General features: G+C 36.9%; 4 protein-coding genes across 5 annotated transcripts; 1 reads left to right on the top strand and 3 right to left on the bottom strand.

Annotated features, from left to right (window-relative positions):
• Nucleotides 1-578: 578 nt before the first annotated feature.
• Nucleotides 579-6032, bottom strand: LOC114242239 (phosphotriesterase-related protein). The gene is made up of 6 exons (XM_028173331.2): nucleotides 5891-6032; nucleotides 5414-5665; nucleotides 4443-4700; nucleotides 3710-3874; nucleotides 2541-2758; nucleotides 579-855 (listed from the first exon to the last, which is right to left on the bottom strand). The coding sequence occupies exons 1-6, from the start codon at nucleotides 5910-5912 to the stop codon at nucleotides 718-720; spliced, it is 1053 nt and encodes a 350-aa protein (XP_028029132.2). The 5' UTR covers nucleotides 5913-6032; the 3' UTR covers nucleotides 579-717.
• Nucleotides 5940-8649, top strand: LOC114242233 (dynein axonemal assembly factor 4). The gene is made up of 3 exons (XM_028173324.2): nucleotides 5940-7137; nucleotides 7520-7719; nucleotides 8261-8649. Exons 1-3 carry the CDS (start codon nucleotides 6306-6308, stop codon nucleotides 8492-8494), a joined length of 1266 nt encoding a protein of 421 aa, XP_028029125.2. The 5' UTR covers nucleotides 5940-6305; the 3' UTR covers nucleotides 8495-8649.
• On the bottom strand, nucleotides 8568-11921 carry LOC114242232 (uncharacterized). Its single transcript, XM_028173323.2, has 2 exons — nucleotides 11622-11921; nucleotides 8568-10744 (listed from the first exon to the last, which is right to left on the bottom strand). The coding sequence occupies exons 1-2, from the start codon at nucleotides 11711-11713 to the stop codon at nucleotides 8662-8664; spliced, it is 2175 nt and encodes a 724-aa protein (XP_028029124.2). The 5' UTR covers nucleotides 11714-11921; the 3' UTR covers nucleotides 8568-8661.
• Nucleotides 11922-12620: 699 nt separating this feature from the next.
• LOC114242260 (beta-alanine transporter) lies at nucleotides 12621-19500 on the bottom strand. 2 transcript variants are annotated; one of them, XM_089730848.1, is made up of 8 exons: nucleotides 19396-19500; nucleotides 18709-18926; nucleotides 17713-17908; nucleotides 16803-17061; nucleotides 15801-16050; nucleotides 14617-15002; nucleotides 13654-13829; nucleotides 12621-12968 (listed from the first exon to the last, which is right to left on the bottom strand). In XM_089730848.1, exons 2-8 carry the CDS (start codon nucleotides 18915-18917, stop codon nucleotides 12639-12641), a joined length of 1806 nt encoding a protein of 601 aa, XP_089586974.1. In that variant the 5' UTR covers nucleotides 18918-18926; nucleotides 19396-19500; the 3' UTR covers nucleotides 12621-12638. The 2 variants fall into 2 exon arrangements, with proteins under 2 accessions (XP_089586974.1, XP_028029158.2); XM_028173357.2 differs by having other exon boundaries at nucleotides 13654-13832; nucleotides 19396-19499.
• Nucleotides 19501-19663: the final 163 nt, after the last annotated feature.

Here is a 19663-nt window from a genome sequence, read left to right on the forward strand (position 1 = left end):
AAAACATTGAACGGCTCTTTATGTAGCTGCTGTGCCGGCCACCGCATTGACCACAAGTACAAAGTGCCAACCCTACGTAGTGCAAAATAATAATGATTAAAATTAATACTAAATGGTTTTAAGTAAGTACTTTGAATTAAGTCTACGAATCGCAAAAGTACTACAAAGAGTATTGTTTATGAAATGATCTTGTCTTACTATTCTGTGGGGATTGTTTACAAACATTTAACATAACGGCATACTCTTGGTGAGCCGTATGATCGACTGCAAATTAAAAGGGAAATGAAATAAATAAAAATAAGTGTTAAAAAATTTTCAATAGGGATGATAAGCTTAAAAATGTAAAGTCTGTTAAAAATGGCAATACTATATTATATAAAAAAAAAACTCTTCAAAACGATTGCTGTAATAAAGGGAGCCGTTTGTCTTGCTGGTGCTATAAGTGAGGATGACCACACATCTGAATAGGCGGACCATATGCTTTCGAAGATGCTAAAACGTAAAGTACAGCATGCAAACAAGATCCCAATGCATTTCAAAATGTTTTGTGGGAGTTAATTGAACACAAAAAAGTAGGCTTTTTATTTTTAACAAAGTTATAATTTATTCAGTCACTATATCGACATTATACATTGGTATTTAACGATTCAAGTCTACGAGTAGTAAACGTCAATTTGTGTAAAATATTGTTTAAAATTGTTTCCCAATGAGAAACTCCTAAATGTTAGTGGCCAACCATCTTGCTGGATTGTCTATAGTAATCCTGTCTATGGTATCTTGAGAAATTCCTTTGAGAGCCATTTTCGACAGCACTGTGTTTATGATGTGAGCGTAGCCGTGACCACCGAATGCCGTCTGTGAAATATTAATTTTGATTACCGGTAAAATGGGGCGATTAGGGATTGAGAGGCGAATCAGGAAAAAACCGGGAAAATCTTTCGACGCTCAATATAAGTTTTATATTCGTTGCAAAATCTTCCATTTTTTGTAGTTTAATAGTAGAATGTTGAAAGTTCACGAAACAACTCTGAATATGCATGATAATAGCTGCTGACTTATAAAAAATCGCGTTGCAAACTAACTTCCTGTGGTGGTAATTATTTTAGTGCTAGAAACTTTCCTCTCTTTTATTTATTTTATAATAATAGAAGACGACTATGATTTATAAACGTTATTTAGTGTTTGAACCAGCATATATATTAAAGGTAAGTCTCAGTTGTTATTGGTTTTAATGTATTTGATTAAATAAAAATACATGTAAAAATCTGTTGTTTTTGGGGATATTGAGGACGTCTTAGGTATAAATAACAACGAAAAAGGGGTCAATTGGGATGAGAATACGTGAAATGGAAACGACCTAAATATAAATAGGTACAGGTTTGTAGGGTTGTCTATGTAGTTATAACAATATTTTTTAAATTTGTTGGTAAAAATCTGGTTTATTCGAAGCGAAATTGGGAATAAGTCTTTAGTTGAAATAGATAAGCAATTTAATATAAGTAAGTCAATTTGGAGAGACATGTAACAAGATCAATGAAATCTCAAGGTGGACAAAAATGTCTAAGTAATACATAATAAAATATTTAATATTCGTTCAGAGTGGGGGGTATTCATCTGATTAATCCATGGAATAACCGACACACCTAATCTCTTAACCCAGATAGAAATATCAGCCCCTAAGTACTTACCAAGAACGGAGAAATATAAACCGTTTCTAATAAAGCCTACTATATATTATTATGTATAAATAAATAAATAAATATATATATATATATATATATATATATATTTTGTTGTTAATGCACTGTCGATTGCACCTATAATTGAGGTGATGTCTGCCATGTACTTTTGTCAGTTTTTCAATTTTTTTTATTGATGATCACTTTGTTGGTGCAACTAAATAAATAAATTAATTAAAACTATATATAAAAATAAAAGAAGTGCCAACCCTAGCAAATTTCTCATTTCGTCCCAATTAACCGCAATTTTCGGGTAAATAGGGATTACACCTATTTTTGCATTTTTTGCTTAAACTGGAATGCTAGTTGCTTAATTTTAAATTAGACAACAAAGATGCCCCCAAGACTCAATCATTTTGATCCTGATATAGCATTATATACATCAACAACTACCTTAAAATTGCTCATAAAGTTGGAATTTGTCCCTAATCGCCCCATTTTACGGTACTTAAATTATATTGAGGGTAGACGCAAAGAGCACACTCCCTGTATGAAAAAGTGTCCGTTGAAAAGCGACCAACCAGAGCGGCGCCACCGTAGCAAGTGGTGTAATGTCAAAAATAGCGCCAAATGTGTATAAAAATTTCAACTCGACACACTTTATTCCGTCATTTCAAAGCAAAAAATATAATGTAATATATATGGAAACTCAGTGGGCTGTACCTATAGGTTAATTTACTCGGCGAACCCTTCGTCGCAAGGGATGGGTTCGACGGGTTCGATGAGAAGTGTGTTACATTGCGCGCAGTTCAATAATGGTGTTAGGAAACAGTACCCTGCTTAGAACCGATATAGGCTTACCAATCTATGTTTAGTGTGAATGTCGTGGGATATTAACACTTTATCAGATTTCCCGTCGTCGATCAACAATTTGATTTTGTCAATCCGCTGCCCGTCTGATGGCATGTCAGCCGCCGGGTTCAACTGGTAGAATGAGACTTCCACGCCAAACAAATCGAACTGGCAGTAAGTACCGAGCTCAGAGAATTCTAGTAATTTGTCGTCTTCAAGTAGGGTTCCTGAAAATATGTTATTACAAGAAAAAAGTATTAAGAATTCTTAAATTGATAATTTAAATAAACCGTCTTACAGATTCGGCTTAGGGCATAAAAGTTGACTATAGTTTGTGGTGATTAAAGACCTTTTATGTAGGTTTTTTTTATTAAACACGCTTATCCATATAGTTTTAAAATTAATGTTTCATTCAGATTTATAAAAGCCTTGCTTTTAAGCTAATTAAATTAAAAAAAAAATATTTTTTCTCCCTTCCACGCGTCGTCCCTGACATCTTTCATTATTCTTTTTCGACTTCCGCCATATATAGAGGTTGAGGTCTTTCTACCTAAATATATGTGGTGTCGGCCTTTTTAGTTGCCACAAGCTATTAGACAATCTTCTAAAAAAACTTGGGCTTAGGTATATAATTAAAACCGTATAGAATTTCTTCTCAGCACACCGTGATCATCATTATTTCCGCCCACAGCTCTCCACTACTGAACATAGGCCTGTTCAATCGACCTCCAGGTCTTTTTTTATTGCCCTTGTAGACGAGCATACGGCCCATCTGATGGTGAGTGGTTACCGTCGCCCATGGTCTTCAGCAATGCCAGGGGCAGAGTGAAGCCGCTGCCTACCGTTAAGTACTCTTCACAAGCCTGGTTTGAAGAACACCGTGGAGGGGAGCTCATTCCAAAGCCGGATGGTATGTGGCAGAAAAGATCTCTGGAAACGCACTGTGGATGTACGCAGTGGCTCCTGGTAGTATGGATGACTTTACTCCGGTGGCGGGCGATGCGATGGTAAAAACGAGATGATGGTATCATCTCAAACAATTCCTCAGAGCACTCGTCGTCGATCCGTTTGGTAGATGACCGTCTCACATAAATTTATTTATTTGAATGCTTTAAGATGTACACGTGTTCACGTTTAACATAACTTATTCAAACGAAGTCCAGGTAATGACGACTTACGGTCTAAATGCGACATGACAACTTTATCCTTGCTTCCTCCGGCCTCAAGGTACAGACGAATGATTTCAAATGGAGCTTCGATGGCGCGGTGAGGATGGAAACTTACACCGCAGCCTACTTGCGGCTGCAGCTCACCGGCAGCTACGATGGCTCTACGTTCAAACTCTATGAAGAGGAAAACCGTCTTTCGTATTTCTTTTTCATAAACGATTAGTCAAACTGAAATTCTCTTGTCAGGAATGAAGTTAAAGTTAAAAAGCGTATTTAAAATATGATTATGAATATATATATATTTTTTATTGCTTAGATGGGTGGACGAGCTCACAGCCCACCTGATGTTAAGTGGTTACTGGAGCCCATAGACATCTACAACGTAAAAGCGCCACCCACCTTGAGATATAAGTTCTAAGGTCTCGATATAGTTACAACGGCTGCCCCACCCTTCAAATCGAAACGCATTACTGCTTCACGGCAGAAACAGGCAAAGCAATGCAAAGAAATAGGCAATATGATTCAGAACGACCAGATCCACAAACGTAGCCATTTCGGCTGGGTAGCAATTCCGTTCTGATGGTTTTACTCATGTTGCGTTAACTATGTTTCCGATGACAACACCAAGTGAGCAATGAGCTCGTGTAACCGGCTAGTACAATAAAAAGTTTCTCATTATTCGAATAAACTTCATTTCGTTTCACATAAATTATAAATCGTATATCATAATGGCCAAACCAACCTCTTAATGGCCAAACACTGGCTATTTCTCCCATGAACCCAGCCTTCACACTAGGTTCCTCAAGAAACCCTGTTGTGAGTTCAGTCAGCATATGATCGTACATTTGTTCCGTTGTTTTGCTAAGGTTGGCCTTAGCTTGAACGTCTTCGACGTAGAAGCCGGTGCCCGCGACTATGTTTACGTCGCTCTTCTCCGATACCAACTTGTAAAAGTTTACATCCCGATCAAGACCGACCGTCGAATTTTCCACTATTGTACCTAGAGACGATTCATATTTAAATAATTTGGTGATGAATGCGTGGAATTACGTAATTGAAGTCTTCATAGCCTAAATAAATAATTTGGTGGAATTACGTAAAAGATTGAAGTCGTTGTGGCCTAAAGGATAAGACGTCCGGTGCATTCGTATCTAGCGATGTAATGGTATTCGCATCCGACAGGTAGGTACCAATTTTTCTAATGAAATACGTGCATGAAAAAATTTTCATGATTGACTTCCACGGTGAAGGAACAACATCGTGTAATAAAAATCAAAACCAGCCAAAATTATAATTTGCGTAATTTCTGATGAGGAACTCACAAGAGTTCTTATTTCTGCCGTGAACCTTAATGCGTTTCAGTTTGAAGGGTGGGGCAGCCGTTGTAAATACTGAGACCTTAGAACTTATAGCTCAAGGTGGGTGGCGGCATTTACGTTGTAGATCTCTATGGGTTCCGGTAACCAGTTAACACCAGGTAGCACGGAAGCTCGTCCACCCCTTTAAGCAATATATTTTTGGAATGCGAATTGTTGAATTCACGTGCAGTGACATCTGTTGATAACAAACTAAATAGAAAAAATCTTACGTTACGGACGTTTTTTCCCGGTTAGGGTACCCCTCCGCATCGTCCCATAAGAAACTTCGATCAAGTAACAATAATTAAATTGCTCTTAAAGATTATATGTTCTTTTCAGTACAACGAACACTCACCTCCACCGAACTTTTTGTACGCTATAACGTCATTTACAACTGCCTCCTTAGCTGCCTGATCATTCAATACCAAATTACCCTTAGAACTGTAAGGGAATTGTCTTAGAAATCCAGATTTTTCCAGACAAAAGGGGTTCTCGAATACATCGACAATTTGCTTTGGTGGCTCTCTGTAGAAGTGGGTGAAGGTCATCGCTAGATGCTCGTGAGTTAAAGTTCGACCCAAGGCACTTATCGGCACCGGCCCCAACACTAAAATGACCGTAAATAACAATTAAATGCATCTTTCACTCTTTTGGATTTGAATCCTAAAAATAGCTTCTGGTAAATAGAGTTTTAGACACAGTGAAAATATGTGATAGTTATGGAACTTAATCAAATTAGGTACATGTAGGCAATCGCTTCTGATAAAAAATGGCATTTTTATTTTACGCAAACATTAGCTATAAAAACGTATATTAATCAAAATTAACTTACCAGTTTCTACTTTTGAAGTCATTTTATTCAATAACACTTAATACAAGTCGAAACAACCTTAAAAACTCTAGCTGGAAATCCTTATCAACTCGAAAATAAAGAAATATTTAATGTTCACACTTATCGCGAGGTGTTTATCGGTACTGTAAATAAACAAGTGAATTTATTCAAATAGAATAAAAAACAGCACAAAACTGTATATGTTACCGTCCTGCTGTTATTGTGTATACAACACGTATGTATATTATCTGTCGCTCTACATTCGACCTTCAATGAAAACTAATTTTAGTATGGCGCCGTTTTTCAAATGAAATTACCATGACTACGACACAAATATTTCATTATATTGAACAGTTTCGACTGTATAACAAACACTAACCTTTAGTTGTAATACTAACATTATTGTGGTTTAAATATGCCGATAATTGTTAACGATTTTACTTGGACGCAAACTGAAACTACAGTTCATATTAGGATCCCATTAAGTCCGGGGAAACATGATAAAGTAGATTTGTTTACCACGGACTCTTACATAAAAGCGCATTTTAAACCATTTCTTTTCGAAGTCTTCCTACGATATGATGTTAACATCAGCAAAAGTAAATGTATTATTAATGACGACGAAATTGCTTTGGATTTGTTAAAAAACAATGAAGAACAGTGGGATGGTCTAGAAAAGAATTTGAGTAAAGAAGAAAAAAAGGTTCTAAGGGATGAAGTTTATAAAAAGAGTCAAGAAAGGGCAAAAGAAGATGCGGAAAACAGATCTATTAAAAAAAGTCAATTAGACAGGTTTACAGTACAAAGAGCTATGGATTTAGATACAAAACAACATGCTCTGATGGATTCTAGAAGAGATCACGAGAGATATCAAGCTATGAATGCTTTGGAAGAGTGGAGACAACAGACAAACAAGAATGATTATGATGTAAATGAAAGCGGTGTTAAAATTACCGAAATGTCAGAGAATGAGCCTGTAAAAGTAAAAATAGGTACAGAAAAAGCACAATCAAAAGTGCGACCCCAAGCTACAACCCCAAGAACACCTCTGAAGACACCTGTGAAGTCGGAATTTGTAGAAAAAAAGAAGAAAGAAGCAGCAACTAGAGTTTTACCGAAATTGAGGCAAACCGCGCACTTGGAAATAACTCACACACCCAGATCATTTCCAACACCGAGCAGAGAATCCACAGCAGAGGAAGAGCAGACTTGGTTGAAGAACATCACCATGGCTCGTAGAGCTACGGGTGTGTACTAATTACGATTCTTTCCTTAGTTTCAAGTTTTTTCATATTTTTCTCTCACTTTCACTCCGACTATTTTCATATACAGACAATTCATCTATATTTTTTGTCATGTTGAATTTCATCTTCAGCAGATGTTAAAATTAAATAACCTATTAGGAAATGTAAACTAAATTGTTTAATAAATAAACGAATTCACAAAATTATTGTTATTAAGTCATACGGTAAAATTTCAAGTAAAGAAATAAATTGGCTTTTTCCGATCTATGACATGTACGTTAAAAATTTGAACATTTTATTGTATTCACTTTCCTATCGCTAAATAGGCTTTAGATTCACAAACCTCATATTTGTTTTATTCTCATTTATTGTTTTGCATTAACAGGTTTCGTATCGGAAGACTTAAGGCCAGAGGAACAGGATCCTCAGTGGTGCAAAGAGAAGGGAGACGAATTCTTCCGCAACGGTAACTTTTTGGGAGCAATCAGTGCGTACACTCATGGCATTAAGTTGTCCGCGAAGTTGCCCAGTTTGTATTCGAACAGGGCTGCAACGCATTTCGCCCTAGGAAATTTTAATAAATGCGTAAGTTTCCGTACAATTAAATTTTTATCACTTCTTAATTTGTTATTACATATTTAGTACAAATGGAGCTTGTGTAGTCAATTTTAACACTCATCAAAAAAGAAGGAGATTCATTTTGACACAACAGTTCTTTATTTTCAGTCTTAACAGTATAACGGCTTTCAAACCGAAACGAATTACTGCGTTACAGCGAAAACAGGTAGGGTGGTGGTACCTACGCGTGCCAAGTCATAAGATGTCTTACTACCAGGGAAAAGGTGAACTGACTTTGGTGATCCCTTTTTATTTTGAAAGTTGATGCTTCTCATGTGGTCTTATTTTATTAAGATCTGACCAGTCGTTTTCCAATTATCTTTAATAATAAATTGACTTCCAACTACATTGATGATATTCGTGTTCTATTTTATTAAAGTACGTATTCTTTTGTTAATCTTTATTGCTTTTGTATTTTTATTATGTTAAAGTCAACAAAACGACGCTTTCACGACATAAATAGCCTGGAACGAGGAACTGAAGTCATTTACTATTATGTCACTCGCAGGTAAACGACTGCTCCACGGCGTTAGACCTCTTGAAGCCGGCGTGTGAAGGGAACCGTCAGAGTCGAGCTAGATGCATCGCGAGAAGGGCCGCGGCTCTAGCTAGACTCGGCTATCTGAACAAAGCCATTGAGGAAATGAAGGCGGCCAGTAGATTGATACCCGATGACCAAAAAATTAAGAAGGATATTCACGATATGGAAAGAGCTTGGGAACAAAATCCGGATTCCGATTGAAACTAACTTCTTCTATTTGTTATGGCTCTTTGAAATTTCCAAAGACTTTCAATTCGGAAGGTAAATGAAACAATTTTTTGCAAAAAAAAAAACATTGTATAATTATTAATTACTAGGAATAAAGTTTACAATACAATTACATTTCTAATTTTAAATGCTCTTTCGTTTTATTCCTCTAATACTTTCGTTTTGGGTAAGCCAAGGTTTTTAAGTAGTGCGTGCGGCGAGGGATCTCGTCCGCGGAACCTCCTGAACACTTCGCTGGGATGGCAGCTCCCGCCGACAGCCAAAAACGTGTCCTTGTAACGTTTGCCGACAGCCAAAACGTCCTGGTCGGCCTTCCTAGCCTCTTCAAAGGCACTGTAAATATCGGCGGCGATCATTTTCGACCACAATCGGCAGTAGTACGCGGCCGCCCACTCTTCGCTGAATATCTTCGTGAATGATAACGGATGGGAATCGTATTTGTCGAACGGCAACGCGTTGTATTTCGGCCACAGCTCTCGGACTATGTCCCTCCAGAAGTCCTTCCGTGAATGCAATTCTATGTCGAGTTTCGAGAAGTAAAGTTCCCTGGACAGATTGAAACCGGCCATGTGGCTCCGGATGTTTTGAAGATTTTTCACTATGTCTTCGGGGAGAGGTTCGTCTGTATTGTAATGACCACTGACAGCTCTGATCGTGTGCGGATCATAAAGCCAATGTGACATAACCTGTCCGCAGACTTCGGCCGCATCCCACTCGACATTAGACAATCCGGCTACTTCAGAATAATTTGCCTTTGTGAGTAAATGCCTTAATGAATGACCAAATCTTTGGAACAGCACTCCAACTTCATTGAAAGACAATAAGGATGGTTTTCCTTCAGCGGGTGCTTGGAAATTGAAGATCAGTGCAGACAGAGGCAGTGTTGACATTGATGTACATTTGTTACGTATTGAAATGTGCCAGCCTGCATCGTCATAGACGCGAATCTTTTGGTCCTGCCGTGCGTAAGGATCCAGGTAAAACCCAGCTATTGGTGTATTACTTGAATCATCATAAATATCATAAAACTTAACATCCTTGTGCCATGTATGGACCTGACCCGTTCTTTCAACAATTTCGATTTTGAACAGTGTACTACATAAATTGAATAGGCTCGTTATAACTCGTGGTAGTGGGAAATATTCTCTTATCTTCTCTTCATCGAAGCCATAAAGGGACCATTTTTGTTTCCGTTGCCAGTATGGAATATCCCACCATTCAAGTTTCGAATCAAAGCCTCTTTCTTTCGCGTAGCGCTGTAGTAGCTCTATTTCAGCATCTTGCATAGATCGAGCACTGTCGAGTAAACTATCTAGTATATAATTGACATTGTCAACAGAACCAGCCATCTTTGTTTCCATGCTCATATCAGCATATGTTTCATAGCCTAATATATTTGCTTGCTCCATTCTATAACTTCTGATATTGTCTAAATTGGTTGCAGTTTCGATTTCCTTACTCACATAATTGGAGCATCTCTGAACATGAGCTTGCCAGGCATTCCAACGTAGATTCCGATCTGGGCAATACTGCATGAATGGTTCATAAATATGGGATTGTAGGGTCATCTTCCAGGGACCTCTTTCAGGATCATTGCCAACTGTCATAGCTTTAACCAAGCTTTCCGGGAACTGTCTAATAAGCTCTGCATTTCTAATATCAGTTGTGAACAACTTGTTTGCAGTGTTTACTTTTTCACGAAATATCTGCCTCTCCTTCTGTAACGATGTCAGAATATTGTTCAACCTTTCCCTCTTTGTACCTTTGATATCCAAGCCATTAAGTTTCCCTTCAAGTATGTATTTATCCAATAATCTCTGTTCTTCATCTGTGAGTTTTTTAAGGCGATTCTTTTCATTGACGGCCGCTTGGAAGATTGGTATGCTCATAAACTTAGTTGATCTTGCGTTGTGTGCTCGTTCATGAATTTGTATGTAAGATTTGGTTGGCATGAGAGAGCTATTACCCAGGTACAGAGTCTTTGCCATTCCCCAAGTTAGTTCTAAAAGAGTGTCGAGTTTTTCTAAAGGCTGGAAGATTTCAACAAATGCATTCTTGCAATTTGGTGCTGAATATTCAATTTGTCGGACTCCATTTTCATATTCTAGACTTTGTTTGCTAATTGTTGCAATACATTTTTCTATTGACATCTCATTGAACTCTGGTAAACCATTCTCAGACAGGAGAGTATTTTTATCTGCATCTTCTCCGATCTCTGGGATACTGAAATGTGAATAAATTAATCCTTTTGAGTTTGTAAGAACTGTTTAATATTTAAAACTAGTTTTACAGTTTAATGTTGCATTTACTATTTTCACTTTCTTATTTTTGAAATTTTGAATACATTAGTTATTGTGGTCATAGATGTGGTTGGGGTGGTACGTAATTGTACGAATTAATCTATTATTTAGCAAAAATGTAGCTCAACTTTTAGGTTTCTTTACACACAAGTCAAACTAATAGTAATTTAAGTTGAAGTTGGGTTGATTTGGGTTTTTGATTATCACAAGATTAAGCTGTTACTGGTGAAAACTGAAGAAAATTGTGTAGTCATTGTAGATAGATTTCATTGAAAAAATTTTTTAGGTTTATCATTTTTTGGACTACCCTCTGCCCAATTTTAGAGCAGTTATGAGTTACAGTTTAAAATGTAGGATAACAAGTACACAAATAAACTTCCTATGTAGTTAAGTCTCAGATCTTAAATTTTGAAGTGGGCTGTGGTGTTTCATTTTTATATACTTGTCTATAGGCTTCTTAATCGTTTAATAGTCAGGCAGGCCGTGAGATTTTGACACCACACAAAATCTTAATTGCTTGAAAAATTTGTGTAGTCCACAATATCTAACCTTTTAATTTTGTTTTTTTTATTTAACTGAGAAGGTCGTTAGATAATTTTTTTTTATATTTATTACAAAAATTTTAAAGTCAACCATGTGTTCTTTTTTGAAGTAAGTATTGGAGAACATCATAAACTATACTAATTTTGAAGCTTAATTGTTGTTTTTCGAGAAAATAGCTTATTATATGAACAGTAATATTTTTTATGTATTTTTTAATAAATTTCTCAGTAAATCTAGATACTTTTTAATTTACTTACAGTACGACATATCCCGAATTCCTTTTATTTTGATAAAACTGTTTTCTAGCGTGTCTGCTTATTATATGTGTACGAAAAAACGACAGGGCCATATTTTTTCTGTTATTATCCTTTACAGTTCACGCTGTACTATTATTACAATTTATTTCATAATCATAAAATAGCAAACTAAGAATAAAAATTGTGATTCTGATCGATGTCTTTGGATTTATTTTGACATTGACATATAAATTGATTAACTGTTGACAGTTGTGAATTTAGACAAAGGCTTAGTTCTCAATCTTCGCACGGTATGAATTTAGCGAAAATGCGCTCGATTATTCTTTATCCATACATTCAGAGGTTCATTTTGGGATTGTCGATCACAGTTTGAAGTGATACTAGCTTAAGATATTTGACTATTTCATGACAGACAACGTGACGGCAACTTAGAATAGAGCGGATCGTGATTATTTAGTTCATTATTTCGATGGAAAAATGTTTTTGATTTTCTCTCGCTCCTTGACTTGAGTAGAAAACGGGTATAAATCACGAATGAAACATTTTGAGTTCATAGTGCGAATTGATGGATCAATTGCCCATGACTGAGACCGTTACATAATCACAAGGAAATAATTGCAGTCACAGTCACCGAATCCGATACTTAAGATATTAGTATCACTATTTATCATGAAGTATATTAAACATTCTGGCCAGTTATTAGGTCAATTACTACAAAACTATTGATGATAAAGAGTAAGGTAGATGCGATTAAACATTATACCCAAGTATCACTAGGTCAACTATGTCATATTTATATCTGAGTTGCTGCCTACCGCTAGGATTATTAATTTTAAATTTCCTTTGCAGAAGCATATTATAGCAAAGAATATTTCTGACATCGTACCGTAGATGAGGGCAGTGTTTCCAGATATTATGGATTAACTCTGCTACGATGGCGAGTGACTGAGAATGATGTGGATATTAATACATAAAGAATCTTAAGAATTAAACCAAAGGTTTATATAATCCAATAATTTATTCAGTATGTTTTGGGGTTAAAATAACAAAATCGTTTTTTTCCGGTTCTTTTTCACCAGTTTCTGGAGTAATATTAATCATTTCACAAGAACATAAAACATTGCAAGCTCCACAAGTTGGTATGTTTTTTCGTTCCAGCTCGTGTGTTACAGTTTCTTTGACTGGTGGATGACAGCAGAAGTCCGTATCCAAGCCCATTTTCTCTCCATCTTCCAAAGTCTGCGGCAGATTCTGGTTCAGTGTTTCGGGAAGGAGTAAACTGGCAATACCTCCCGCTACGAGTAACGCTCCCATTATAATTAATGGGAGAACCATGATATCCGAGCCCTTAAACCAACATAATCGACTAAATAACATAGTTAATAGGTAAAATAATATTTCGATGATGCATGTTTTACTTTAATAATAATATTATAGAAACGGAGCTAAAATAATATTGAAAGTACGTCTTTCATACATCGTAAACATTTTGCTATGATGTATCTAAATTTAATTAGCGATCAGTTGGAAGTTTGCATTGTTTCTATGTCTCTTATTAATAATTTACGTAATTATATAACCTCAATAACCACCACGATTTTAAAGTAATGGGAATAAATTCCTATTGAATCGAGAGTTGACCATAGCCTGGTAACTGGTAACAATAGCATTGGCTAATTGTGTGTAAAGTTCACATCATGAGTGTTTCAGCTGCAAGCTAAGGCTCTTCGTACTTAGAAGACCAGAACCAACCAATTGTTCATATGTCTGTCACAAACATGCATGCAAGATTTCGATGTTTGTAGTATTTCCCCTTTACCTGTACCAGTAGGTTAAAAAAAATGGTTTTAAGCAAGTAGAGGCAAAAAAAATGTTTTTTTAAGTGTTCTCTTTTTATTTTGAGAATCGGGCCCCGAAAAATATATTAAACTTTTTAAAATCTTAGGTACGACGTTGTACAAAAATATTGAAAATTATTTTCAAGTCACCCGAGGTTATTTAAGGAATAGGCCATGCAAAATTAAGTTCTTACCAAGTAATTCACAAGCGGTATGAATATAGGTCCGAGCATGCCCAGTACTGAGCTGAGACTCATACCGAGACCTCTGACCACTGTGGGGTACAACTCCGAAGCCATCAGTGGTAATACCACGAATGATGATGAAATGCCCATCTTTCCCACGCAGTAAAGAGCGAGAGTGACGTTCGCTTCTGAAACAACGTAAGGCATAAGCATTTAAACATAAATGGTTCGACTCCGACATGCCCCGCCCGCCATCCCCAATGGAGGGCGGAAGTCCGGCAATTCCCTTCTGACAAAAAAAAGGTTGTTAACATTGTCATTCATTGAGACTCGATTCAGAACCGGATATAGTTGGTCATACACTAATCATTTTGTGGATTTTAGGACTATTAATAGTCTTTGCTTCATTTGAATAATCTACATAGTATATTTTAAGCTATTTGCTAAGCGTTTTCTTTTAAGGGATTCTTTGTTGGGGTTTGTTATTTCGAATGACAGTAGCTCGATTGATCTTTTATGTCCATAGCAGTGGTGACCACTTTGAGTCAGATAAGACGTATGATGTTGAGGAGATAAATTGGAATGGGCGATTGGTGTGCTGAAAAGGGTAATTATCATCTGCTCTTTCTGTTTATTTTTCGTGCATCTAACTATTAGCAATTGGCCTATATTTATCATTAAAGTAGTTTTGAGCTGGTCGTTTCGCGTGCGTGCCTTAACACTTTACAATCGCGTAGCCAAAGATTCGAAATCAGCAGTGGGATGAAAGGTAGGCCTTCATTATTTTCCATAACTGAAGCTAGTTTCGTATCAAATTTCGTCTTACGTAACTTTCGTATTTACAATGTTAATATGGATCAATCACCTACACATTTACATGAAATGTCAATATCGGCATTCTATTAATAATCGGAAAGGTCTTTGACCTAATTTTATTTTGAAAGTCAACATAAAAAGTAATAATCAATTTACCATGTTGCACTAAAAACGTGGTCAAACAAGCCACTCCACCGACCACCATACTCATGCACAGAGTCCATCGTCTCCCGAGTCTCTCCATCGAAGGCCACAGAAACAGATACGTCGGCAGCTCCACTACACCGGCCAGGAAAAAGTTCAAGAACTCATCACCTCCAAGTACGGGCGCGTAATACGACAACCCAACGTATACGCTGGTATTGGTGAACCAGATAAACGTGATGATGATAGTTTTCTTCCTCAAATTCGGTGTTCGAAATAGGTCCATGATGCCGTACTTCCGCGCCTTGAACTTTTTCACTTCGTGGTGCTGTTTGTCGGTTTCGTACTTCCGGTGAAGGTGTACCATATAATTGGCTGGCAGAGATTTACCGTTAATCCTGATGATTTACAAGTATGTTCATAAAAAAGAATAGTTTTACTAATGGCACGGCCATTGTAAGTTCTCAAAGCCCAGTGGTATGTGTGTAGAGCAGCGGCTCTCAAACCTTTTTACTCAACAACGCACAACATGACAAAATATTTACAAATTCGCAATAAGCTTACGTAAGTACGTGTGCAAAAAATTTTGTACTAGGTAGGTGATAGGTAAATTATACGTTGTTAATCTATGAAACGTAGTTGTGCAATTAACGTCTGGTGAACAGTTGTATAATGAATGTATGTGAACCCCAGAGATGCAATTCTCCCCGGAGTACCTTAGGAAAAAATTTCGTATTGGAAATCTCGCGAAATACTTGATAGGTGTTTGCGACACACCTATGGGTCGCGACACGATGCTTGAGGGCCGCTGTATCACTTAAATAAAGCTTGCCTTGGTTTTATTTAGTATGCTTTCAATACTTTTCTAAAGTCAGTCAAAAGCTCTAAATATTTCTTACTATTTTTTAATGAAATTAATAAATGATTTTCCTTTTGTTTCAACTCTACTAATTACTCTCTAAAATAATGATTTTTATCTTTAAAACCAAAACTTCTAATTAAACCGTATACTGTATTAAAGAAATCGGCATAAAAATAATTGGATTAAATATTGCATCTTATAATTAAGCTTTGGATGCTTTTTCACAAAAAGCTAAAAAGAAACTATTCAATAACAACGTAAGCTATATTGTCTATATACGTACTTACAAAATTGTCACTTAGTAAGCTTATAAAGTAAGAAGATAACAAAATACCTGGCCATCGTTTTTAATATAGCCTCCGCTTTGTCGAACTGTCCTCTAGCGAGCAGCCATCTCGGGCTTTCCGGCATCGGCCATAAATACAAGAAGAAACAAAGGAACGGCAGGGTCGTTGCTAAAGCCAAGGGCCTCCAATCGCGGACCAAATAAACGACACCAGCCAGCAGGATTAGACCCATGGAGTACGCAATATTCGAAATAATAGTGCAGAGTGTGCGATAGCGGGGTCCAACCAACTCAATTGCTAAAATAAAAGACAATTACGTTTTTAAAGAGAAGAGTTAGACTGTTGTTTTCACTAGTGTTCGTCGGAAAAACCTGTTGTTAATGCCCGGTTTACATTACTCCACTCCAGCGATCCAGCGAGAATCTGTAATCTGTAACGTCTACATTATTCCAGTTATTTAGAATCCGTTGAAGTGTGAACAGAAGTAATCCGCAAAAACAACCAATACGTGATTACTGGGTCAGCACTGGAATGGCACTGGATTGGCCGTCTACATTATTCCAGTTGCGCTAGATTGGTCGCACTGGACTCAAAAGTAGATCGCCAATCCAGTTACTGGACTGGAATGCTAACTGGTTTCAGTGCATTCCAGAGCCGGTTTACATTTTTCCAGTAAACAATCCAGCGCTGGATTCGATCGCTGGACTGGAATAATGTAAAGCGGGCATAATATTCCTTTAATTCACATCAAAGACCTATAATAACATTGCACACAAACATTGATCATTGCTGCTCATGTATATATAGCTTATTAGAAGCACAGAGTCATTGCCTGTTCAAACTTTTTAAGCTTCGCTTGAAAAAGGACTATGGGTGAGTGCCGCGGTTCCAGATAGTACTTCTACTACAGATAGTACTACTTACAACGTACTTCGTTGGGGGGTGGTGCGATGGTCTTGTCAAGCCTTATTTGAAGAAGGACAGGATATTTTGATATCGTATCGTATATTATATTTCTAATAAAAATTTGCTGATTTAAAAATACCTACCAAGAACGTAAGGAGTAGTCATGATCGCAGGAACAGTAAACCCAACTCCAATTCTATAAATAATCCATATTATGTAGTTTTGTGCAAAAGCCGTAGCTATGCCAAAGATGCACTCAATAAGGAGGTAGATGAAAAATGATGGTTTCCTCCCAAGGGAATCCTGGAGGTAGCCGAATATGTAATTGCCGATTATACCACCAGCAGCCAGTAGCACCAGTCCAAGAGTCGAGTAGAAATCTTTATTGCAGACCAGATTCCACTGTAAGAAATCGTTCAATTAGAAAATATTTTGCTAGTCTAGTGGAATTAATACTTTGACCAAAGTTGAACAATGGGATTCAGCCTGTGATACTATGGGCAGGATATGGTCCCCAAATATCAGAAGGGCTATGAACTCGCAAAATAGAGTAGAGTAACCATTATTGTACTAAAATACATTACATTCATTTAAACTTCGATCAAGTTGCATGGGCGGATTTATTACTGATGGCGATTTATTTTAGAAGGCCACCAACTGATAACCGAGAATTCCATAGGTTATTGAACAGTACAAGAGTTCGGGGTTCACAGGGTTTTCTCAGTGTCGATGCCCATTTTTTCATCACCACAGCGTGAATGGCTACTATGGTTTTATGGGCTGCCGAAATTGTTGAATAACAGAAGCACAATTAAAAAAAAAAAAACTAAATAACATGGAAATGCAAAAGATATGAAATTAGGCATATGGTACGCGCAATAATTATTTTCAGTAATCGAAAACTTACTCTTTGAAGACGACGTTTCAATTTAATCAAACCATTAACAGTGCTTGTTCATAAGCCAGACGCTATCCAAAAATCCCCAATTATTGTATTAAGCCAACCTAACCTAATTTGCGTCCGGCTAAAGGAAAAATACACAGTTAATTTACCTCAGTAACGATAGTGCTCTTATAAATGCTTTTATCGTAAATCCATCCTTGAGTACAAGGGATGATGTCTGCGGGTGCCTTATTGGCCGCAGCATCAACCAAGTTCTGGTAGCTCTTCACGATTTCGCTATAGTTTAAATTGTACATCGTGCATGATGAATACTGAAGAACGCCATTCTTCAGCTCCAGTGGTATACTAAAAAAAATTTTTTTTTTCTATACAATTGGCTGGCTTGAATGATGAGAGAACAGAACTTTTTTATTGCCCTTGTAGGCATACGAGCATATTGCATTGGCTGTTTAGGAAACACACAAAAAAAAATTGGGATGGTGTAATACCAAATCACACAACCAAACGGTGTTTATATCAAATTTTATTGGTTTATGCAGCATATTAAGTTCGGCACCAGAATGCGATACGATAGTATGAATTTATAATTTCGCCGTGCGTAAGTACTGTATTTTTATGGCCAACCTGGTTTTAAGGGGTTACCGGAGCCCATAGCTACGTCAATGGCGTCACCCACCTTGAGACATGAGTTCGAAGTCACAGTTTTTACAGTAAAACGGCTGCCACGCATTACTGCACCTCGCCTTCAAAGCGAAAGGCATTACTGCTTTACGACAAAAATAGGCAGGATGGTGGTAGTTTTACCGCGTGTGCTGACAAGCCGCCCTACCACCAGTAATTACATCAATAATAATTTTTACAGATTTGTTTTTGATTACACGATGTTAATCCTTCATCGTGGAAGTCGTTCGTGAGCATTAGTTAAGTACGTTTTTCATTACAAAAATTGGTAGCTATCTGCTAGATTCGAACACTGGCACAGTCTCGCATCGCTTAATACGATTGCACCAAGCGTCTTATCCTTCAGGCCATGACGACTTCAAAAACTGTCACTTCACTTCTCTGTAAGACGGATGCAAGATACTTTCAGGCCACCACTGTAAATACACTTCACTGTAAAACGGATCCAAGATATTTTTGTGTACCTTAAATTCTTGACCAGGTCCTGATCAGCTACGTGCTCGAGCTCGGGGACTCTGCACCAATGCTTGACATCGGCGGCCATGAAGAGCTGTGCGTAAGCGTGGAAGCCGCAAGGAATCACGGCAGGCAGTAGTACTAGATAGATCACTAATTTCTGGTAAGTACCAAATGGTCCAACGTCCTCTAAGATGGCGTCGAAATCCATCTTCATGTGAAATCCCTGTATATATGATCGTTATTTTGCTTTAACTCGATGTTAACATTGTAATTGCTTTTTTTTGTTTGTGCAAACTGTAGCTATCCGTCTTGATACATAAGGTTGAAATTTTAATTGGAGCAATTGCTCTTCCCTTCAAATTCGAAGGCGTTTTACTGCTTCGTGATAGAAATAGAAAAATAATCAAGTCTAACTCCTACACAGTTGTAAATCTACTCATACATACGAAATATGGGATATATTATTTGGTCTAACTCCGTATTGAATGTGTATTCTAATTATTAAGCTTTTGCTAGACTTAAATGCAAAACATATGTTCGTTATCAAATTGTACTTTTATTCACTTAATTGCAGTCTAATGAATACTTTGCAATTCATAAAAGTGTTTTTAATGAAAAGTCTGTAAGTGAAATATTCAGAAAAATATGTAGGTATATTAATTTTTTTGTTATCTAAATTGTTTTTTACATACCCTTTGGCCAGTGTCTCTAAATGGCTGTACTTATTGAACTGATGGAGACGAGTGGACTGTTAGTTTGAGCAAAAACCCATTGTTCCCATTAGTCTGGACCCTAAACACTACCGCAATATATACAGGCTGATAAGAAAACCACACATTATATTGATTACTAGTTCACAAAATCTAACTCAATGAAATATTACAACCTTACAACTGATTCGTGTATTAAAAAATCCTTATCAAAATTAATTTGTTTACATAGTATAATAGAAAATACATA

Source organism: Bombyx mandarina, chromosome 11 (assembly GCF_030267445.1).
Source record: "Bombyx mandarina strain Sakado chromosome 11, ASM3026744v2".
NCBI classification, from domain to species: domain Eukaryota; kingdom Metazoa; phylum Arthropoda; class Insecta; order Lepidoptera; family Bombycidae; genus Bombyx; species Bombyx mandarina.